Below are 24,039 nucleotides of genomic sequence, written 5' to 3' on the forward strand. Positions count from 1 at the left end.
TATTTTATTGGGTTTTTACCTCAACAGTGCTTTCATTTTCACTAGCACTGTGATTACTGCACTATACATTTTGGAAGGAAGCCATTTGTTTACTGTCTAAAAAGTGCATGTACATTGTAGAATACTGCACAAGTTGTTTTGTGGAATAAATTATAAAGTTTTGGAAATTAAATTATTTTTGGGTCACGACTAATTGGACCAAGGACAAATGTGGGTCCTGAGGTTCCACAGGTTGAGAACCACTGCTTTAAAGTAACCCAGTCATCACCATAAAGTAAATAAACTAAGAACATGAATTTATGGCAGGCGCCTACAGGTTCCTGCACATATCTCCTGCAATCCATACCTCCCTGTTGGTCAGTCAGGCCATCCATCACTCATAGAGACCTCTAGTAAAGAGTGAAAGAATGGATGAGCCAAGTGAGAGCTCATTTTTTTATGCCCTACATAGAAAGAACATAGGCAAAGCATAGATTAACTTTAAAATAAACCAATCATCACTATGAATTAATTAAACTAGAGACTGGAATATATAGCAGACACCTACAGTTTCCTGCTCATACAGTATCTTCTGCATTACTTACATTCCTATTGATCAGCAAGACCATCCATCACTAAAAGAGACCTATAGCAAACAGTGGGAGAATGGATACCCTACATCCGAATAAACAGAACTGCCCACATTTAAAGGCTTCTGGGTATTTAAGCAGAAATCTAAAGATATGTGCAGGCATCTGTAGGTGGCTTCTATATAGTCCTGCCGTTAATTTATTACCTTATGGTAACAGGTGGATAGGTAATCTAAGCCAATACAAATCTGAGCAAAAGCCATTCCTCTGCTTCCAGGACCTGTATAAATTAAATTTCATGGTGAGTCATAGAGTGCCCAAAGCTATAGGCGGATCAAAGATGCGATTGAGACAGATATCGACTCATGTGACAGATTACCTTTAAGGGAAAATGAGAGTGTTACTTAATACACCTGTTAATACAGCACACCTGACTCCCTATATATCATGTAAGCCAGAGGCAATCATTACACAATAGCTAATAGAAAAAAGGAAAAGCTGGAATTTTGAATGCAGTTTTTTTTTATAGTTATTTCTAAAAATGTGTAACTTCCTTATTGGACCAATTTGTAATTTCAGTTGTAATGTGATTTGCCTTCTGGCAGTTTAAAGCAGAGACAGAAAGTGGGTGAAGATTCCACACTAATACTGATACTTTCAGTCAGCTACTTGCCGATAACGATTACCAATACTTTGCAGTGTGATTTGCATCAATACAAAATGTATGGATGCAAATTGCACCACAAAGAATAGCATGCAATTTGAACAGCAATGCGATTCCTGTCCAAATTGCATGCAGTTTTCCCACTGCTTTTGTGTGAATCCAGTATGTCATAGCCTATGTTCACACCGGAGTGGTGCAGGGAGGTTTTCCGCAGCGGAGAGTAGGAGAGTGGACGTGCGGGGATGTATATTATGGTGGCAGATGCTCCATATTCTCAGGGGATTTGAAATCTTCGCCACTTTCTGTCCTCTGTTTGCAGGGATGACAGTTCAAGCTAAAGGGCTTTTGATTGGACAGCACCGTCACATGGATGATGCTGACCAAGCAGATGCCGTCTAGCCGGTACTGTCATCCCTGCAAGAAGAGGGGAGAAAGCCACTTCACAGGTCTGTGGATTTAAAATCCACTCCGCTTTCTCTCCTCTCCTACCACTGAGAATATGGAGCATCTGCCACCATAGTATACATCCCCACACAGCCACTCTCTGCTCAACATGGGATCCCTGCAGGGAGGTTTCCTGCACCGTTCCTGTGTGAACTCAGCCTATGACAAGCCTGGGTTCACACACCATATGCGAGTTGGACGGGAATTTCATTCCTGTTCAAATCGCATGCTAATCTTTGCAGTGCAATTTGCATTGCCGCAAATCACACCGCAAAGTATCATTTTCCAGTATCGGGAGCATTTTCACAAGTACTTCTGAAAATACTTGGTATCGGTATTGGTGCATCCCTACTAAAGACAAAACATTTTCTTCATTTGGGATAGAGTAATGCTTGAGGTAATTGTAGCCGTATTAGTGCACTGTCCGTGATACTTTTTTTATTTGCACTAACATACATTTTCAGGACAAGCTATCGGGGTATGTCCCCTCCTTCAAGGTCCAAGCAGTACTACTTCTTAAAGTTTTAGCAGAATGTTAAAAGAAACAATCTTTGTGGGGAAAAAAAAACAAAAAACAATAAAAACACAAACAAATGTACACAGCAATGGTTATAAAACTAGGATTATAAGGGATAGAGTAAGGAAGGTTTTTTTGCCATCTGTGTCCCATTGCAGATAGTCCCCTTTACTTCCTGTCCTATAGCCAAAACAGGAAGTGAGTGGAAATCTCTCCAAAGTATGGGGATCTCTGGTTGTCACCAGGGTCACAAGAACCAATGCCCCCATTAGTATTCTTCAACTCTGTTACTATTCTGGGGACAATCCAAAATTGGGGATTTTCTTTTACTTTCACTTTCAGTTACAATGGTAAACATGACAAAGAGAGAAGGTGAATCTTCCTAACAGAGGCACAGACAGCAATAAAAACCTGATAGGTGTTCTAATCCCTCTCCACTCTATCCAGAACTAAAAAAAGATGGTTTTGACTTAAGTGATATTAAAGCTTCATTTTTGTTTTGTTTTTTAAAACAAACATGTCATACTTGCCTGCTCTGTGCAATGGTTTAGCACAGAGCAGCCCCGATCATCTTCTTTTCTGGTTCCCCACTCGCGCTCCTGCCTTTACAGTTATACTTTAAATAAAGGCAAGTCAAAATAATATTATAACGCAGTGAGATTTAGTAAAAATTCTGAGTAGGTGTCAGCTTGTGTTTAAATATCAAATGTTACAAAATCTTTAGGACAGTTTAATATACCTAAGAGGCTGTCTAAACAAATCAGTGCTTGGCTTTCTTATTGTTATCTGATACAGCATTTAGCGATAACCGCAGCAGAAAAGTAAGAGACTCAATGAGGCCATAGAAAGATAGCTGAATGTGATTAGCACTGCGAACATGAAGGAAAATCAGGAAGACCAGTCACCTATTTAAATGGCTGGGCACTAGACCTATAAAATCTATTAAACAAGACAGAGCACCCCCACTTAAACAAATACCCTTTGTAACCTTTGGCTTTGCTTTACCCTTCTTTCCTCGAGGGTCTGGACACCAGTTTGTAAAAGTTACTTGTATGTCCACATATTGAACAGGGGGCACATTGCTGCCACTACACTAAAAAAATTAAATTTTACATAATTTAATATTTTTAAATAATTTTATAATTAAAAAAAAATAAAATTACATAGGAGCTTTAGTCCATAAGCTGGCAACTCAAATAATAAACAAAATTGGAAATTTCTGTTAGAATTAAAGTGGTTGTAAACCCTAATATACACCCACTGAAGTGACTGGCTTCAGGTGATACACAAAGATGAAAAAAATCCTCCTACATAGGTTGTACCTGTTTATCTGAGCCCACTCTTCTTTACATCCATTCACAGTAAAGAATTTACACAGGATTTCTGAGCTTCAGAAGGCAAGGGGCAGGGATGTCACACACTGTACAGGATAGAACAGGGAGGCAGAGAAGTGAGTGTAATCTGAGACCTAAGTGGAAAGAAAGGACAAAAGCGCCTCTACACAGTCTCATAGGGTAACATACACAAGTGAGTGCTTGGTGCTGGCATAGATTGTCTGACTCATGAAGATAGCAGAGGAAGGAAACAGCATAGGCGTGCGCACTGGGTGTGCCAATGTGCTTTGGCAGACCCTTATCACCCTATGCGCACAAGGTGGCACTGTGCTTGACGTTCATTATCTTCATATCTGAACACAGAAGCCTGGGGGCTGTATTTAGAAGTGACAGCTCCTCTCTGATTGGCTGCACTGAACCCTCCCCACAATCCCTGGGTGCAACTACTATAATATACAGGAAGGGAGAAGGGGGGGAGCCAATGGAATCACTAGTGCCGGCCATCCATTGCCATGCAGTGAATGCTGGCACCCACAGCATCTCTTCCCACCCCTGTGTAACAGAGATGACAGCCGAGGAGGCTTCCACTAGGCTCCTCCTTGGCTCCTAACCTGTCTTATGACAGACCACGTAGAGGAGCCTGGGAAGAAGAACATATCCCGCCCCACATGGAGCCACACTGTATCTGAGGGAGGGGGTGGAATAAAAAAATTATAGTGTTATTTGTACAGATGGGGGGGGTTGTGATGGCAGAGAAGGAGGCTTTACACTGGAGGTAGGGATAGGTGTGCTTGTGCTAGCATTGGGATGTCAATCCTGTCAAGGATGGGGATATGGGAATTGGAGGAGAACTCTGTACTGGGGGAGGGGGAAGATTTTGGGGGAAAAGCGGGAGTCCTGTTTGGTTTAAAAGGGGCAGTGAGATATGCAGTCCTGAACCCTGTCTTCTGTACATAGCATGATCCTTAACTCTGCACTCTACACTGCGCACTCCTAAACCCTGCACTCTGTACATAAGCGCACTCCTGAGCCCTGCACTCTATACGTAATGCACTCCTATGGGAGACAGCCTCCGGAAATCACAATAGGTGCTTTAGATAGAGGTAAGTACACACTATAAAAATATATACTTTCTTCATTTTTAATTTCAGAAGCTTACCACCTTAAATGTTTGAAAAATTACCAATGTTCGTTAGGAAAAAAATATTTAGAAGCAATTTTTAAGAAACACTGACAACTTACTCAAGTAAGGCAAAATAACAGTGTCTCTAGAAAGAATGGTGAGGGAACACACTTAAGGTGAGTATAAGGGAGTCAGGGGAACCTTTTGCAGGCATGTACAAAAGAAAATGTCAGTTGTGTAAAGAAACAAGCAGATTTTTCCACAATTAGAGCCGGGGGGAGCTTTTATCCACAAACTGCCTTTATCTCTATATAAGTAAAAGCAGCTTGATGCAGCTTAACCCCTTTCCACCCATCATGGCCTTTTAACTGGGTCTTAAGGTAGGTGGGTTGCATGGACTTCCCATTCAAGTGGCCACTGTAATTGGATGTCGTAGTGGTCATATGATCTGGAGCCTGTCTCAGTGCCTTCTGATCCTACTTAGACACAGTGAGCTGATGGTGAGAGTAGAGAATCCTCAGTTGCCATGGATGAATATGTGCGGCGTGTGGGCACACTCCCTTTTCTGATGCACATATGCGTTACTCAGTCAGCAAGGGGTTAAACCGAGGTCAACTGCAGGTCAAATGTACCTGTCAGTTGACTTTGAGATCAGTTTGAGAGCCTTCTAAGATGATTCAAATGCAAGCTGAATGCACATGAAAGCAAGCTGCATTTGCCCATTGACTAGGGTTGCCACCTCACCCCTTTAAACCTGAACACTTATTAATTACACAGGTTCTGTGGCTTATTAAGGTGGTATTTAAATGCACTTAGTGCCTTGTCTGCAATAAATTAGCCCCAGAACCTGTGTAGTTAATATGTGTTTGGTTTTAAAGGGATGAGGTGGCAACCCTACCGTTGGCCCAGGACCTAAGTTTGGTTAAGCCGTGAAATACTTTACCATATAAGGTGGAAATTCCAGACTGACCACTGTTTTTTATAAAGGGGCTGGATGATCTTCTACAGCTAAAAGTGTTCACAGATATAATTACTAAAGAATAATGTGGAAATTTATTTGACTGCCCTTGGAGGGTCAGGGTTCTTCTATGTGGAAAAACTTACAGCAATTATCCTTCAAGGCTTTGTTTTCCATTTCCCGGGACCAAACCAAGAAGTTGTGAGAAGTGGAATTTGATGCACATACTGTGAGTTTTTATTTCAGTCTGTTTATTAGATAACTATTTTAGGTGAGGGAAGGATAAAATGCATCATTTACTTATAAACCCCCAATGACAGCAACTGTGTTTACTTTGTCCAATTCTTCTTGTGTTCAGGCCTTTTAATACTCTATGACAATGTGAGATTTAAAGACAATGTTTCATGACATTTATATTGATATGGATTCAAAGTATTAGTTGGGACAATTTTAAAAAATATGGATGAACTATGTATAGCACCCTCCTAGTTCAGCTAAGGGGAGCTAGACCTTAATATTTAGCCAGGAGCTGGTTAGCAGCTCAGGTGTGATAGCCAGAGGGGTCATACTGTGGTCAAGGCTGAGACACTCTGCAGGCCATCCCCTTTGGAATTTCCCCCTGCTCTGAGGTTTTGTAGGAGGGCCTTGGAGGCAGTGGGTGGATCTGACGAGTGGCTAGCTGCACTCTTGAGGGACCTCAGCCAATCCCCAACAAAAGGCTTGGCAAGGGGCTGGGACTCCCTTAAAAGTGTAAGATCCTGCTCAAGTGTAGAGGTGTAGAGTGGAGTGTAGAGAGTCGGGTGGAAGATGTGAGACTAGAGGAAGAAGGCTGCTAGGAGGCCTACAGGGATGGGGCTTGCCTGAGAGCCTGGAGATGGAAAGGCGGAACACTTGGTACTCACTGGCCCCCTGAGCAATGACCACATGTATTGCAGGAAAGGGGCACCCCAGTTGATAGGCCTGGTAGCAGCAACCTACCCACCAGCGGTACAGGATTTGAGGATCTGCGTGAGTACACCTGCACCCCCTGGGCGGATAGGGGAAGGAACACTAAGGTGGGAAATCAGATTAGCCCCCTACTAGTGGCTGTTCACCTCAATTAAAGGGACAAGAGCCAGATCCCCTGCTCAGGAAGAAAGTCTCCAGATAGCTGAGTGAAAAGGAGTTAATCTAGGGTCTGGGGTGGTACAACTAGGAGATGCTGACTAGCACTCCACTGTGTTGCTGAAGAAGGAGAAGCTTGTGAATAGTTTGGGAAGTTCCCCTCAGTTATTGGTTCCCTTGGGCATCCTATATCCCCCTTATCCTCAATAAATACCAAATCCAACGCTCAAGGATTGGTTTCTGTCTCTGGATGAAAGCTTGTGTGGAAAATGCTCAATAACTGGCTCTGCAGGACTATAGGGGAATCCAAATTCATCAGCAATCCCTAAGGGGGTGCTACACATGTAAGTGACTAACATAAGTGAGAGAGAAGTTAGAAGCAGAATGTTGCAGTTGAATGCCATGCTACCCTCAGCCCAGTCCTCTAGCAATTACTGGTTGCTGTTGGTATGCACTCTGCTTGGCCAAACAAATGACAGTGAATAGTCAAAGGCAGTCAGCTTTGGAAGAAAATATTACACTTATTTTGTCAACTATGATATGTTTTTGTAGTCATTATTACTTATTATATATTTTTTAATATAGGCAAGAGGAAGAAAGGTTGAACAGACTGCTAAAGGATGCCAGGAGGGAATTTGAAAAGGAGAAATCTGATCTTGAAAATCAACTCAGACAGGTTTAAATAATACTTTGTTTTGCTTTAAAAGGAGGATTGGCTAAATATTTTTGTTTAGGTATGTGAATTTGTCTTTATTTCAGTAATATACTGTGAATTTTAAAAAAATAGCAATTTTCTGCACTTGATTGGTTGGCTGAAGCTAATACAGTTTACAATGACAAATTAAAAAAAAAAAAAGCAAAACACCTACCGTACTTGTCAGTCCTACAGTACATGAAGACAGGTTAGTTTATGGATCTTGCTCAAGTATTATGAATATTAAAGAAGAATATAATATAGAATAATGTAAAGAAAGTAATGAATAACATATTGCTGTCACTATGCCACTATGCAGTGAAGGCAGATTTGTAATGAAGTCAGCACTAGACCAAGAACTTGCTGTAAAATATAAGTTTATTAGCATACAGGTAAAGATCCTTGAACATAGCACCACTAACCTGTTTCAGCCTAGCGTGGCCTTTTAACCACTTCATGTCCGGACACTTTTACCCCCTTCTTGTCCAGGCTAATTTTCAGCTTTCAGCGCTATCACACTTTGAATGACAATTGCACGGTCATGCAACACTGTACCCATATGAATATTTTAGCATTTTTTGAGACAGATAAAACTTTATTTGATGGTATTTATTCACCACTGAGATTTTTATTTTTTTTGCTATATAAATGATAAAGTCCAAACATTTTGAAAAAAAGTGTTTTCCTATAAAATTTTGCAAATAAATAATCCTTCATAAATCTTGGGCAAAATGTATTCAGTTATCTTTTTAGTAAAAAAAATAACCCAAATTAGTTTATAAACAAAAATTATAATTTTTCAAATTCTTTTTTTACATTTTTATTTTATTTTTTTATATTATTATTTATGTTTTTGTTTTTTTTTAAGCATACTGTCACCTTAGCAGTACAGTGTCACCATAGTGACATTTTTATTGTTTTTTATTTTTTTTTAAACTGATTGCTTTTATACCCATAAAGGCTATAAAAGCAATCATTTCTCCTCTCTGACTGCATTCTTGCAGCCATTGAGAAATACTGTGAAAGCTGTGATTGGTCACAGCTTGTCTAATGGTAGAAGGCTGTTGTGAATAGCCTTGTACTATGTGACCTCTGTGATCATTCACAGAGATCACACGTAGTAAGCAATGATGTAAGGAAGTTACATCTTATTTACTATTCATGTGATCACTGATTAGCCAATCAGTGATCACATGATCGGGACCTCACACAGAGGTCCCATACAGCAAACAGTGGACACTGGATCGCTGTGCTGCGCACTTCCAGGGAGCACGCACAGGCTGTAAATGCGAGCGCCGTTTATGAACGGCAACCCACTCCTGCACTGCTCCTGTCCAGCCGTTTATGTACATGGGCCGGACGGGAAGTGGTTAAGGTAGACTCTTCTTTGTTTAAAAATAGCAAGCATGTTATACTTACCTGCTCTGTGCAATGGTTTTGCACAGAGCATCCCCGATCTTCCTCTTCTCGGGTCCCCCTCTGGAGCTCTTGGTGGTGGGGGCACCTAAGCAGGCTTTCTCCAAAACCACTGCTCTGTGTGTCCATTAACACACAGAGCATAGCTCGGCCCCACCCCCGCTCTCTCCTCATTGGCTTACTGACTATGATTAGCAGTAACGGGAGCCAATGGCTACCACTGCTGTCTCAGGAGGGAGAGACCCAGGAGAGCCGAGGGTCACGTACATGTCACTGGAACGAAATGGTGCTCAGGACAGTTTTAGGGGGAGCTGGGGGGTGAGCGGGACTTCTGCACACAGAAGCTTTTTACCTTCATGCATAGAAACGGATTAAAGTCTCTCCAGGCTGAAATGAGTTAGCGGTGCTACATTCATGGATCTTTAACCACCTCCCATCCGGCCGTTGTATATAAATGGCCGGACGGTGGCAGTGGAGGGTCGGGTGGATGTTTATAAACGGCCTCCCTGCGCCCTGCTTGTGCACGTTCCCTGGGAGCACCGCGATCCAGTGCCCGCTGTGTCCTCCGTACACAGTGGAACACCGATCGTTGGACGGGACCTCTCTGCGAGGTCCTGATCATGTGATCACTGATTGGCTATGCAGAGTAGTAAGCAAGATGTCACTTGTGACATCATTGCTTACTATGTGTGAAATCTGTGACTGATCACAGAGGTCACATGGTACAAGGCTATTCACAACAGCCTTGTACCATGTGACAAGCTGTGACCAATCACAGCTCACTCAGTAGTTCTCAATGGCTGCAAGAATGCAGCTAGAGAGAAGGAGAAATGATTGCTTTTACAGCCTTTATGGGTGTAAAAAAAAAAATCTTCATCATCCACCACAAGTAGTACAGTGTCACCATGGTGACACTGTATTGCTAGGGTGACAAGTATGTAAAAAAAAAAACATAAATAATAATATAAAAAAAAAAGTAAAAAAAATGTTTAAAAATTATAATGTTTGGTTATAAACTAATTTGGGTTATTATTATTTTTTTACTAAAAGATAACGGAATACATTTTGGCCAAGACTTATGATAAAATACTATTTATTTGCAAAATTTTATAAGAAAAACACTTTTTTCAAAATTTTTTGACTTTTTCATTTACATAGCAAAAAAAAAAAATCCCAGTGGTGAATAAATACCACCAAAATAAAGCATTATCTGTCTCAAAAAAATGCTAAAAAATTCATATGGGTACAGTGTTGCATGACCATGCAATTGTCATTCAAAGTGTGATAGCACTGAAAGCTGAAAATTGGCCTGGACAAGTGGGTAAAAGTGTCTGGACTGGAAGTGGTTAACCATGTATGCTAAGAAACTTTTATTTTACCACAAGTACTTGGTTGAGTTCCAGCTTCAATATATATCTGGACTTTGTTGGCTACAAGAGCCTCAGTCACAGCACTGACCTCCTCTGCAGCCTAAACAGAATGTTTTGGGTTGAGCGCGGTGAATGTTTGAATTAATGCAGTGAAGACTGCATGGCCATTCACCATACACTGTTGACATCATTGTAGTATAGGTGAATCCCAGTATATGAATAAAGATGAGCAGAGGGAGGTGAAAGATTAGGAGGCAATAGTGGTGAAGGTTTGAAGATGCTCTCAGACACTTGATGGTAGGTGGTCATGCATACATGATCTGGCCACTGCAAAATGTGTTCACAATCAATTGTTGTACAAAAAGGGCTGCTCAAATCAAATGTGTGCACATTTGTTCCAATGGAGCTAGGACAGAAGAGGCAGTACCAGGACAGGTTTTTTCAGCATCCTGGGAAAGGATGCGGAATTACACCCTCACCCCGCCTCCTAGTGCATGCCATAGAATAGGTGTTCCACCCTGTGCTCAGTTACTGCCCCTTTGCACCGACTGTCCATGGTTGCCATGGTGTGTGCACTGCACATGCGTGGCCATTTTTCTTGATTTGTATAGCAGTAGCTATCAAAGCCATGACATGAAGCTACAGCCTGGACCTGTTTACTAACCATTGATCTAGAGCTTTTGTGCAGTAAAGGCCCCCAACCTCTTGCTGCACCCCCCTGGGTGGCTGTCCCTCCTGCCCACCCCTTGTTTCAGCTCTGAAAAGAGGAGTGAAGTGACAATTTATCTAAACAGGGATAGACTTGCTGTTATTTCATGATCCAATCATAAACCGTGGACTACTGGGCATGTATCTCCTTCTCTTGGACCCTATTTAGGGCCTATCCACTCTTTTCCAGTTTCCTGTAGTAAATAAATATTTACTGCATATAAATTAATGTTTAATAGAATCACTATCTTATGTAGTTTGGTCTCATCTATGTACTTGAGTTTATTGTGTTTTTGACGGGAATTTATAGGGGCCCATTTACATCAGCTTGTGAATTTGACTTGAGATGTGCTTAATGAAAACTGAAGATGCTCATTTTCTTTATTGTATATGTCATTTTGTGTTCATTTTGTTCTTTTCTACCAGGAACAGCAGCAGAACTATGAATTAGAGAAGAGGGCAACTAAGCAGATAAATGACTTACAAAGTGAAATCAGATGGCTGTTACAGCAAAGAAGGGTAAAAGATCAATCGTTATTAAATCAAACACTCTACCCTGCAATAAATGCAGGAAATAAGTTCAATTATAGAAAAAAGAAAGGAAAAAAATGCAGTTATTATATTTATTCAGAGAATGTTAACCCATTCCTGTTTCCTATTTTGAAATTATAGCAGCTGTAATTTATTTCAAAGAATGCTTATTTGACTGAAAGGGTACAGACACAGTATATGGGAGCTGTCATTGTACACACTCCTGTGATGTCAAATTTATCCTTGCTTCACTACCTAATGAGTCGCTTACTTGGAACTGGTATACCCATCTTGACTGGCATTGAAGCAAGGTAAGGTGGACACCACCTGACCGAAAACATGTATTCCAAACACTTCCAGATAAGACTGCTGTTAAAGATCATAAGAGACTCCAAGCGTTTTTTAGCGAATTTTTGCAGATTTTTAAACAGTATGGATTACCTGAAGCAGTAATTTTGGCATTTATGCACCAAGATTGAATAGCGTTCCTGGTCTGTACAATGTAATTATAGTACAGCTCACATCAGGCATCTAGAATCCCATTCTATGCTTTTTACAGCATCTTATTCTCCTTTTTAACTACCAAGCTCCAGAAGGGCCATGGAGGGAGCGATTCAGTAACCTAAAAATAACTGCAATGTCTTATTTAATCCAGAATTCTGGACACAATTGAGAGCTTAAAAAAAAGCAGCAACAGCTGTTGTTTATTTTATTATTCCATTTTTTACCGGGAAGGTTAATTCAAAATTGTTTTTCACATGTCATAATTTAAGTTAATTTGACTATGGCAGGCATACTGGCTTTCAGCAAGTGTCATGGCATTTGCCTGTCTCAATATCTACAAAACAGGAGCAGATAAGAATCTGCTTCTAAAATCCTTGCAATGTTTCTAAAACAACAACAAAATTAGAAGGGTAGATTACTATTATATTCTTTGATGCTACTACTTGTCTGCCTTCAATTACTGACTTATGACGTAGTGACATATGATATGCACTATATTGCCAAAAGTATTGGGACACCATCCAAATCATTAGGTTCAGGTATTCCAATCACCTCCATGGCCATAGGTGTATAAAATCAAGCACCTAGGCATGCAGACTGCTTCTACAAACATTTGTGAAAGAATGGGTCACTTCCAGGAGCTCAGGGAATTCAAGCGTGGTACCGTGCTAGGTTGCCACCTGTGCAATAAGTCCATCCGTGAAATTTCCTTGCTACTATCTAGCAAGTTCCACAGTCAATTGTTCGTGGTGGTATAACAAAGTGGAAGTGGGAACAACAGCAACTCAGCCATGAAGTGGTAGGCCACATAAAATGACTGAGCGGAGTCAGCGCGTGCTAAAGCACATAGTGCTCAGAAGTCTCCTACTATCTGCAGAACCAATAGCTAAAGACCTCAAAACTTTGTGTGGCCTTCAGATTAGCACAACAGTGCATAGAGAGCTTCATGGTATGGGTTTCCATGGCCGAGCATCCAAGCCTTACATCATCAAGCGCAATGCAAAGCGTCAGATGCAGTGGTGTAAAGCACGCCGCCTATGGACTCTAAAGCAGTGTAGACATGTTCTCTGGAGTGACCAATCACACTTCTCTGTCTGGCAATCTGATGGACGTGTCTGGGTTTGGCAGTTGCCAGGAGAACAGTATGTGGAGGGAACTCTTAAGGCGTCAGCATACCAAGACATTTTGGACAATTTCATGCTCCCAACTTTTTGGGAACAGTTTGAGGATGGCCCCTTCCTGTTCCAACATGACTGCGCACCAGTGCACAAAGAAAGGTCCATAAAGACATGGATGAGCGAATTTAGGGTGGAGGAACTTGACTGGCCTGCACCCTCAACCCGATAGAACACCTTTGGGATGAATTAGAGTGGAGACCGCGAGCCAGGCCTTCTCGCCCGACATCAGTGCCTGAAGAGTTGAAATTGTTATAGCTGCAAAGGGTGGGCCAACTAAATATTGAACCTTACAGACAAAGACTGGGATGCCATTAAAATTCATGTGCGTGTAAAGACATGTGTCCCAATACATTTGGCAATATAGTGTACATGTAGCTGTGCTGAATATTTTTTAAAGTGATTGTAAATCCTCAACTTGTAAAACCACCCATTCAGTTTAAAAACGAAATGAAAGTTAAAAGATTTGTGTAAAAAATATTTTAAAAAAACATTATAAATACCCTTTTCCCTTTTTTATAAGCAATCACATTCCCTCTGTTCTCAGCTGCATAAGAGTTGGGGGAGGAGAATCAGCAATACACTGATCCCATTCCCAGTGAAAGGCTGCGCGGGGGGGTGCATCAGGACAAGTCTGATCATTGGAGGAGAGCAGGCTTTGTTCCCAGCACACACCACGGTGTGTTCTCCTGCTTAGTGTGGTCAGTTTTGAATGGGAAAGCAGAGGAACTGGCAGGAATACCAGGGATTTCACCCAAAGGAAGCAATATAAAGAGAACAGTAGAGTTTTTCATGGCGCAGCAGGCACATATCAAGAATATGAAATGTTGGATTTACGTAAACCTTACTTTAAACTTTAATGTGTCTTCAATCTTTGTATTTGTAGAATAGACCTAGGTTTTCCCAACAGTAGTTCATGTATTTCTCTTTCTGTTTTAGATATCTTTTGGGGGACACTCCATAGAAAGGTAATGATATATAATGGACAGTGATGATCAATAACAACACACTGAAACATAGGTCATGAGTTCTTTTTATACATAAAGATATATAAATATACAAGCAGCAGAATACAATAATCACTGCTGGCGGCTATAGCCACCTACAGTGATCGCACACAAAAACCCGACAGGCTGGTTATACTGATGTTGATCAATAGGTTGACTTCAGTACAACCAGCCTGCCCATAGATGGATGGACATTCTGTTAGTTCCTTCTGAACTGGCCAAATTTCGATCCAGCTATGGATGGCCTTAATCCCACCCTAGCAATACAGGTCTTTAAATAAGTCTTTTGCTTAGTTATCATTGCAGGGATCTTTGTTTTCAAAAGCAAGTGTGCGGTTAATAGAAGCCTAGAAAATGTTTGTTTTTCTCATGAGCTTACCTAGGAACTTTTAAAAAGTGTAATTCCTGAGAATATGGGGTGGGGTGGAGTGGAGGTGTGAAAAAATTTGCTAACAGTCTTTGGGGCTTAAAATGTGAGCCTACATACAGAATGCAGGGGTTAGAAGTATGTAATGTAAAGAGTATAGGTGTCAGGAGTATATAACAGACAGTGCAGGGCTCCAGGATGGGTATCATACATAGTGTATGAGCTGGAGTGGGTAGCTTACAGGGTTCAGGTGTGCATTGTACAAATTGAGGGGGTCAGGTGTGGATAATGCACGGCGTGCAAGGGTCTGGAATATGGTCCATAGTTTAGGATTCATAAGTATATACAGCCCAGCACACAGCACCCAATTGAATATTTTCATGACCACCCTCTTATAAATAGCACAGCTGGTCCACGTATGAACATACATACACATACATACTGCATACACATACAATACATATACATAAACACTGCATACACATACAGTACTGTACATATACATACATAATGCAAACACAAGTAGACAAAGTAAAAAGCATGCTTAAAGGTTTTAAAAAAGGCATGTATGAAGAACTGAACTTGAAATGTGTGTACAGATATATATTTGGAGTGCTAACTGCTCCCCTACTTAACATTTGTGTATACAACATTATAAATAGCTTTTTCCCCCCTTTTTTAATAAGTAAACACATACCCTGTACGCCACCATCAAACCCGCCCTGCAGGCCAGAGTACTTGGTGTCATTCTGGACTCCAACCTATCCTTCCAGCGCCAAGTCCAATCTTTAACAAACTCGTGCAGACTCCACCTCCGCAACATTGCCAAAATATGCACATTCCTGAACCCAGAAACCACTAAACAGCTCATGCACTCCCTCATCATATCACGACACGACTACTGCAACTCCCTCCTCACTGGCCTGCCTCGCCGCTGGCTATCCCCACTTCAGTCGATCTTGAATATGGCTGCCAGACTCATTCACCTTTCCAACCGCTCCATTTCCGCCACCCCCCTCTGCCAATCCCTCCACTGGCTTCCGATTGCGCAACGGATCAAATTCAAAATCCTAACACTGACATACAAAGCCGTCCACCATACTGTCCCGAACTACATCACTGACCTAATATCCAAGTACCGCCCAGCACGCACACTCCGCTCCTCACAAGACCTCCTTCTCTCTAGTTCCCTGGTCTCCTCCCATGCCCGCCTCCAGGACTTCTCCAGGGTGTCACCCATCCTCTGGAACTCCCTGCCCCAACCCATCAGATTATCACCTACTCTCCTCTTCTTTAGGCGCACCCTGAAAACCCATCTCTTCAGGGAAGCCTACCCCACCCCCTGCTAACTTGCCAACCTCCTCCACTCTTCCTACCACTCCATCCCCCACAGCTATCTCCTCCTGTACCACTATCCCCTCCCTCCTAGATTGTAAGCTCGAAAGAGCAGGGCCCTCGATCCCCTCATGTTTTGCATTGTATTGGTATTGTTCTGTCACATGTTCTGTCCCCCTTTGTAATGTACAGCGCTGAGCGAACCATTGGTGCTTTATAAATACTGTATAATAATAATACCCTCTGTTCTCAGCTTCAAAAGAATCTCAGAGAGCTGGCAGGACACTGGTCTTCCCAGTCAATTGCTGTGCAGGTGGGGGCATGTCAGCAGAAGTCCAATCATTGGAGGAGAGCAGGCTGAGTTCCCAGCACAGCTAGAGAACTGACCATGCTGTGCTTTCCTGCCTGATGTGGTCAGTTTTTAATAGGAAAGGAGAGAGACTAGCAGAAATACCAGGTATTTCACACCGAGAAAAATACAAAGAGAAGAAGATACTTTTTCATACAAGTACATGGTACAGCAAGCACATATCAGGAATATGAAATGTTGGGTTTACATAATCTTTAAGATCTTGAGCCTTTGTAATGTGTTCTGTTCCAGTGTAATGGCTCCGCCACCTTCATTGAGTTCACAGACCCCTCCAGAGAGAAGGCTAACAGCCACTCCATTGTCTCCTGCACAGGAAGCTGGTTTGTACACAACTTGACATTTTAATTAAAATTTGTCTCTAGCAGGGGCGGACTGACCATTTGGATTTGAGGGCCCGAGGTCAGTAGGCGGCCCCATGAGATGCCCCTGGTACCTTTATCAGACTTTTTTGAGTTTAGGCAAGGACACAGGGGCCCCATGATCCCCTATTGCCCAGGGGCCCCATGAGTTGTCAGTCCGCCCCTGGTCTCTAGTACATCTTTTATGGAGACTTTTGTGATCTACAATGCCCACATACTTTGCTTTTTTTCAGGGACACTTCCCGCTATTAAAGAAGTCAATGGAAAAACAGCCAACACTGTGGTGCTTGACCTGTTAAAGCGCATGATGGGTTCTGCAGATATGTGTAAGAGTGAATTTTATCACATTTTACAGGAGTGTTTCAGATACAAGCAGATTGTTACCACCCAGCAACAAGTAGCTATGTTACAAGGAAAACTTGACTTTGTGTAGCAACAGTGACACCCAGTGGTCATTGTGTTTTTGCATTTGTCCTAGCTGTCGTGCTTTTCTGATCCTGGCCTTGAGCTACAACTGATTGAAGGACAGGTTACTGTACTGTAAATATATAGCAGCATTCATGATGGTGTTTAGTAGTGATGGGCTGAACACCCCCGTTCGGGTCATGGTCGAACATTCAAACCTACCAAAAGTTTGACCGCGAACTTTGAACAGTGACAATTTACTGGGCTTTTTCTTACCCGACAATAAAAACAAAACAAAAATACATGGAGTCCCCCCTCGCATACACACAAAGCCCTTCGGGTCTGGTACGGATCTTGAAGGTAACCCCCCCCCCCCACGCCCAAATTTTATAAAAATGGCATAGGGGTCCCCCCAGAATCCATACCAGACTCATATCCGAGCATGCAGCCCGACAGGTCAGAAAAGGGGGAGGGATGAGCGAGCGCCCCCCCCCTCCTCCTGAACCATACCAGGCCACATGCCCTCAACATGGGGGCTCCCCACAACAGGGCTGGTGGTTGGGGGGTCTTTGGATGGGGGGCTTATCAGCATCTGGTAGATTCCCCAGATCCCACCCCCCCCATGTGAATGAGTATGCAGTACATGGTGCCGCTAACCATTCACATAGAAAAAGACAGGAGACAGTCTTTAACAAGTCTTTTATTAAAAATTAAAAAAATGTCCTCCAAAGTAGATCCGAAATCAGCCACGATGCCCACCACCACTGCCAACCTGAAAAAAGAAAAGAAACAGCTGCACCCTTGACACTGGCTCCTGCCATCTGACAGCTGCACCGCGATGACAGTTCTTAAATAGGGTGATGATGTCACAAGGGGGCAGGTTCACCCCATCCCCTTTATGATCAGTGGTGTATTTAGCTTTTGTGCTGCCCTAGGCAACACAAAAATCGGGCAACCCCCACAGAGAGAGCCTGACATTGACCAACAACAACCCTGCCCACCCCCCTGAGAGAGCCTTCCACTAACACCTCCCCCGGTGAGAGAGAGAAAAACACTCACCTTCACAGCTCTGGACATCCCCCAGAATGAGAGTCAGGCTCTCCATACACCATCAAGCAGCCTGCAAACTCTCTCAGATCTCACCTGGTCCCCATGCAGCATGTGTTCCTTCTTCCATCCCTTCGTCCGGGGGGCGCTGCTGCCCTCCTGAAAAATGCCACCCTAGGCAAATGCCTTGTTTGTCTTGTGGTAAATATGCCCCTGCTTGTGATGTCATCATACCCTGTAATTGGCCAAAGTGTTGCACCTGTCCTGTGTTCAGGTGCAATGCTTTGGCCAATCACAATGCACTGTCGGTGCAGTACATTGTGCAGTGCAGTGGGTGAACAGCCCGCCGAACGTCCGTACTGTTCGTGTGGTGAACGAACACACAAACGGCCCATGTTGGACTCGGACATGCAGCCCATCACTAGTGTTTAGTATCCTATGTAGCATGCAGTATATGACCCAGGTAGTTATACAGGTGCAATAATTTAGACTAAGTGTAGTATCTTTATATACATTTGGTATTGCGACAAACTTTGACAAACAGACAATAAAAGAGCGTGATCACCAAAAATATAGAAGATATGGGATTCAATAGATACATACAGTACACCTTACTTTGGGGCAGCTGTAAAACATACAATTGTTTACTTTAAATCTGAAGTATGCCCAAATGTATGTTTTGGCCATTTGCACAGTACAAATAAGTTAGCTTTAATGATGTGTGCGTCATCTCTTGCTGCTGCAGTGTTTGTGACATATTTTACTGTTACTCAGGTGGCAGTGGCCTGTTGGTGCTGAACCTTGTAGTTCTGGCTGCAGTGCACTCAGTACTCTGATCACTATGGTTTGTCTCCTCTATTCATGAAAACGTTGCATTCTTTTTAGAAGGTGGAAGGCATTCTGTGATTGGCAGAGGGAGAGTAAGAGGGAGAAGCAGCACAAGGAACTCACCAGATGTGTTACAGTGCAAGAAGCACACTGATAGGAAAATGATAGAATGATAACGTATCAATGTTGCCAGATTTTTTATGAAAAGAGGAATATACATATTTTATCATTTAAATTTTGGGACTATAGGAGTCTTCTTACCAGGCCAGAGACATGGTCCTTTTTAAAGGATAAGTTCACCTTTCGTAACATGTTACACCCATATATACTCGCACCCCCTTCCCCGATCCCTGTTGTTACAGCAAGCGGGGGATCTTCTCCTCCCCGCTAGCTGTCACAATTTTTTTAAAACGTGGCCATGCAGGGCTCCTCTTCCCACATCACTCTTTTTCAAGCTGTTGGCTTGTAGTTTTCAATGAACTACCATGGCACTCCACAGCGCCATGGTAGTTCATTGAGCCTTCCCGTCAGTAAGTATCTGCTTGCCCATACGGGATGTACAAGCAAGCAGATATACTGACAGGTCAGGAGGAGTCCTGCATGGCACCAGCTATCTACTGATCGCTGGTGCAATGCTTTAGAGCAGGAGTCTCCAAACTTTCTAAACAAAGGGGAGGTTTACTGTCCTTCAGACCTAAGGGTGGCCAGACTATTGGGAGTAGAAAGAGTCCTGACTTCTGCAGAACAAACAATGCCACATCTTTGGTATCACTGGGAGGAATAGCGCCCCATCTTTACTGTCATTGGGCCCCGTTGTTGGTGTCATTCGGAGAAATTGTGACCTGTCATTGGGAGTTATTATGCCCCTCTAATGGTGTCAGTGGGGGGAATTATGCCCCATTGTTGGTATCGGTGGAGAAAAATAGTGCCCCAAGGGCCAGATAAAAGTAGGCAAAGGGCCACATCTGGCTCCAGAAACAAAAATAATAAATGCACATTTTTTTACCTGCAAAAAAACATGCTTTTATTATTTTTGTTAAAAGGTGAACTTATCTTAACCAGATTTCAAAGAGGCCAAAGGAGTGTGTCAACTTTCTCAATAGACAATATTGGTCTACAACCAAATTGGGAACAGTAATTAAGTCAGAGTTTCCATGTATGCATACACACAAGGAGAGTATCTTTTAATACATTGAGACTAGGATATATTTAAGAACTAACAAAACCTTATTTGACAGATCGGTGCATTGTAATACTTGTGGATGAAACAACTGACAGCCTGTGTGACCAGTGCTTGCCTTTTTTTATAATCTTTGAGAAAGATAAACACAGACTATTGTCTGATAATTAGTTATCATTGGTTATTTTGTGTACAGGGAGAAATTAATTATTGGATTTAAATCACTACAGTATATATCTGCTTTGTTGTTACAGACAATTTTAGAATTTTTATGCAAATATCTTAGTGTCTATGCATATCACAATCTGACTATTAATTATTGTGTTTGTAAGTGACTTATGTAAATAAATATTAATTTATTTAATAATCTCCAGTCCTTACTCGCACTAATCTCGTTTGTGTCCTTAAAAGAGTTCTGTTTGAGTATGATTTACTCAAAATAATTAGTTATATTATTTTTATAAATTATACTTATATTTGGAGGCACTTTTAGCTGACTAAATTAATTGTTCAGGTGTTCCCTGACAAAACAGTATGCTGCTTCTCCTTTCACTATCCAGTTAGAAAGTGGGGGGAGGCAGAAATTGCAGCAGAAAAATAGGTCTCCTGTTCTGCAAAGCAAGACTGTGCTGCGTGACAAGGCTGTGTAAATCCAAGGACTGGATGGACAAAAATAAAAATATTTTACCAGGTACAAAAAGCTTAGCTATGCTATATGTGTTTCATCTGTGTAACTAGTTGCTTGGTTAAAGCTCACCTTCAAAACAATATTGCTAACTAGGAAACATACTTCACATTTCAATGCTTTTTAAAAAAAACAAAACATTTTTATTTAAATTACCTTAAACTTTTTGTGTAATTTTACTTTTATTTTCATAGTCATCAATGGCCGAACTGTAGCAGAAAAAGATACTTTGAATGGAATCACAAGAAAACACCAGAAAAACTACAAAGAAGATGTTAAGAATGCAGAGGTATGGATTTATGTTTATGGACTGTAATGATGCATATACTAAATACTGCTGTACATATTAGATATGGGGTATGATAGTGTTGGTGCCAAGCATAGATCCCAGATGTGGCCCATTTGCTCAAAAGTAAAACATTTGTGAACATTTAGTGGTCCAATTTAAGGCCTAGCCTCCCTTTCGCATGTCTACTTTGTCCAACAGCCAATCAAACTCTTATCACACAAGCATTGTGAGAACCCATTTTGCCAAGGTATGCTTAAATGCAGGGATCAACAGATCATAGTTGGGCTTAGGCCAATGGTCTCCAAACTGCAGCCAGATGCAGCCCTTTACTTGCTTTTATGAGGCCCATGGGGCACTATTTCATCCACCGATACCAACAATAGGACATAATTCCTCCCAGTGACATCGATGAAGGGACATAATTGCTCCCAATGGGCTCCTTTAACAAAGCAGTATTTTCCTCTTTAAAATTGCCAGTAAAATACCTCATAGCGTTTTTCAACTATTTTTTGCAATTCACAAAAAATGAATGGATACAGTAGACAAGAATTAGAACCCTGTCAGTTTTTATTGCTAATAAAGAGGTAAACCGTAGCAATATGCCAACTCACTAAGTCAGTGCAGTCCCTGCAACATATGTATTACATATGTAGTACTACAAAAGAAAAAATGTGACTGAAATACCAGTCAATGGAAAACTGCTTTCACAGGACACATAAAAAACAACTATGTTAAATAAAGTAAATACAAAATATCTTTAGAAATGTCTAACGTAGAATGAAAATAGTCTCAAAGATCACACACATACACTATATTGCCAAAAGTATTGGGACGCCTGCCTTTACATACACATGAACTTTAATGGCATCCCAGTCTAAAGGCAGGAATACACGGTAAGAAAATCAACCAATTGGTCATCCGACGACGTTCGGTGTTCGTTTGTTGGTCGTAATCGTGGCCCACATTAACCAATCAAAAAAAATCGTTCATCGCGCAATACGTAGTGTTGACGTCTTCCGTACAAGTGGAAGTGATGCAGTGTGCGTGTGACCTTGTAACCACGCGCTTCAGAGCATTCAACGCCCTGCCGCCCAGAACAAGTGATTTATGGATTTAGTGGATTTATGGATTCTTGGACATAATTGGAATAAATTGGATTTATGGATCCTTGGACATAAACATTGGAGTCATCTTCTGTTTCCGCTCATGCATGATAGCACTTGATAGATTTTTTTCGGACGACCATCATACCACCGCATAGAAAATTGGTTGTTTGCATGCGAAACAACATTTTTCACTGTTGTTCAACTGGATTTTTTCGTTCACAGTATCGTTATTGGTTATAACAACCTAGAATAAAACAAAATACTCAGTGAGCGCTTGGTGGTAATATAGCAGCTAAAAGCACGAAAAGGCAACCAGAATAAAACCTCATAAAATACTTAAAAAGAAAGTGCAGCGCTAAAACAAATATAGATAAATAGTTTCAATCCATAGAACAAGCTGAACAAATAATCCCAGTATGCTTAAGTAAATGTATTAAAATGGTGACAGTCTGTGATAAGTGATGGATACAGGAGATATTGGTGACTTCACGTTCCAGGTGGCAAGGTGATAGAATAGTTAAAATACGCACTCACCAGATGCGTATCTTTATATACGCATATAATCAATAACCAGAGGTCCCCCTCAAAGGATGGGATGGATGAGCTGAACCGCTAATAACGGACTCTCCCCCTCTTGGTATTGGTCTGGTCTGGTTAGTGGTCGTCTCTCTTGGGATAGCCCCAAATACCACCGTGGAAGCCTCTCAGATACACAGCTTGGATACAATCGCACTAGACCTGGCGTTTTCCTCTGGTAGTAGTAGCTGATGTCAGCAATATGGGAATACCTCCTATGCCATGGAGTAAGGGCTCTGGGGATGAATTGTTGGCTCACAAAGGAGTCAACAAAAATAATAGTCCATAGTGTAGTATTTCGATAAATTTATTAATCCACGTGGGTAAAAAGAAGTGATAAAATCAAAATTGGCATATAAAAGTACACTGACCGTAAATAAATGTAAAGGAGGCCATCGGACCTATAACAGGAGCTGGTGACTTAACGTCACGGCATTATGGCCCCTTGGACGCGTTTCGTGCAATTGCACTTCCTCAGCAAGGGATAGCCATCACGCCTGTGCCGTGCGTCACATATATATAGTCTGTATTGCTAAATGAATGATAAAGACGCTGGCTCATGCGCAGTGCGTTCGCACCGACTTCCAGCACACTGCGCATGCGTGAAACATGCGGGCCGGCAAATTGCATACTGCGCATGCGTGGTTTACCCGCGCCATCTTGCCGGAGTGCGGAAGTTGTAGTCCGGTTTATGGTAAACACAGCCAAGCTCCTGTCTCCATGAAAACTGTGACAGGCTTGCAGAAGAGAGGAGAACGATTCCACATTCACTCAAAAATATCAGAGGGGTATAATAGTCGGCTAAAACTATAGTGATATGCTGCCCAAATGGTGTAAGCTCCCTGTAGGGAGAATCATTATAATAAAAACCTATGACAAAACACGGCTGATAATTAGGGCATGCAACATACTGCCTACAATCAGAGGGGTAAGCTGTCGGAAATTCATATATCATGTTAAAAATAGAAATATATACATATGTATAGCACACAAACATATATTCCAAATGTATATAGCAAATCAAAAAATGTGGGAAAACCAAAATAATGGCGAATAGAATATTAAGAAATAACAATTTAAAGAGAATAAATGAAATAAATATAGATAATATGGTAACCCCTATGTATTAAAATATTATAGGATACTACATACGGAATCTTAATGTTAAATATTAAATATTCGTAAGGGTAATTCGAAAATCAGTTTGTGCAATGATTAAAATGAAAAATAAAATTATATATATAAAATATATATATAAGAAAAAATGGGATAAAACCTGCTGATCAACGAAGAGAAAATCGGTCAATCATTTGATGAACAAAGTTTTTCGTACAGTTTTCTTACCGTGTATTCCTGGTTTAACCACGTCCCACC

At 41.6% G+C, this 24,039-nt stretch overlaps 1 protein-coding gene across 1 annotated transcript in view; it reads left to right on the plus strand.

The window, feature by feature from the left end:
• Positions 1 to 24,039, plus strand: part of LOC149449199 (uncharacterized) — a 109,335-nt gene that overhangs the window by 79,756 nt on the left and 5,540 nt on the right. Inside the window, exons 14-19 of the mRNA XM_089693692.1 lie at positions 7,299 to 7,389; positions 11,328 to 11,420; positions 14,051 to 14,079; positions 16,422 to 16,510; positions 16,783 to 16,875; positions 20,889 to 20,983. Of these exons, the coding sequence (XP_089549818.1) occupies positions 7,299 to 7,389; positions 11,328 to 11,420; positions 14,051 to 14,079; positions 16,422 to 16,510; positions 16,783 to 16,875; positions 20,889 to 20,983 (490 nt within the window). The remainder of the gene's footprint in view (positions 1 to 7,298; positions 7,390 to 11,327; positions 11,421 to 14,050; positions 14,080 to 16,421; positions 16,511 to 16,782; positions 16,876 to 20,888; positions 20,984 to 24,039) is intronic.

This window comes from Staurois parvus, unplaced genomic scaffold, assembly GCF_062004578.1.
Source record: "Staurois parvus isolate SC_StPar_1 unplaced genomic scaffold, SC_StPar_1.0 ptg000635l, whole genome shotgun sequence".
NCBI classification, from domain to species: domain Eukaryota; kingdom Metazoa; phylum Chordata; class Amphibia; order Anura; family Ranidae; genus Staurois; species Staurois parvus.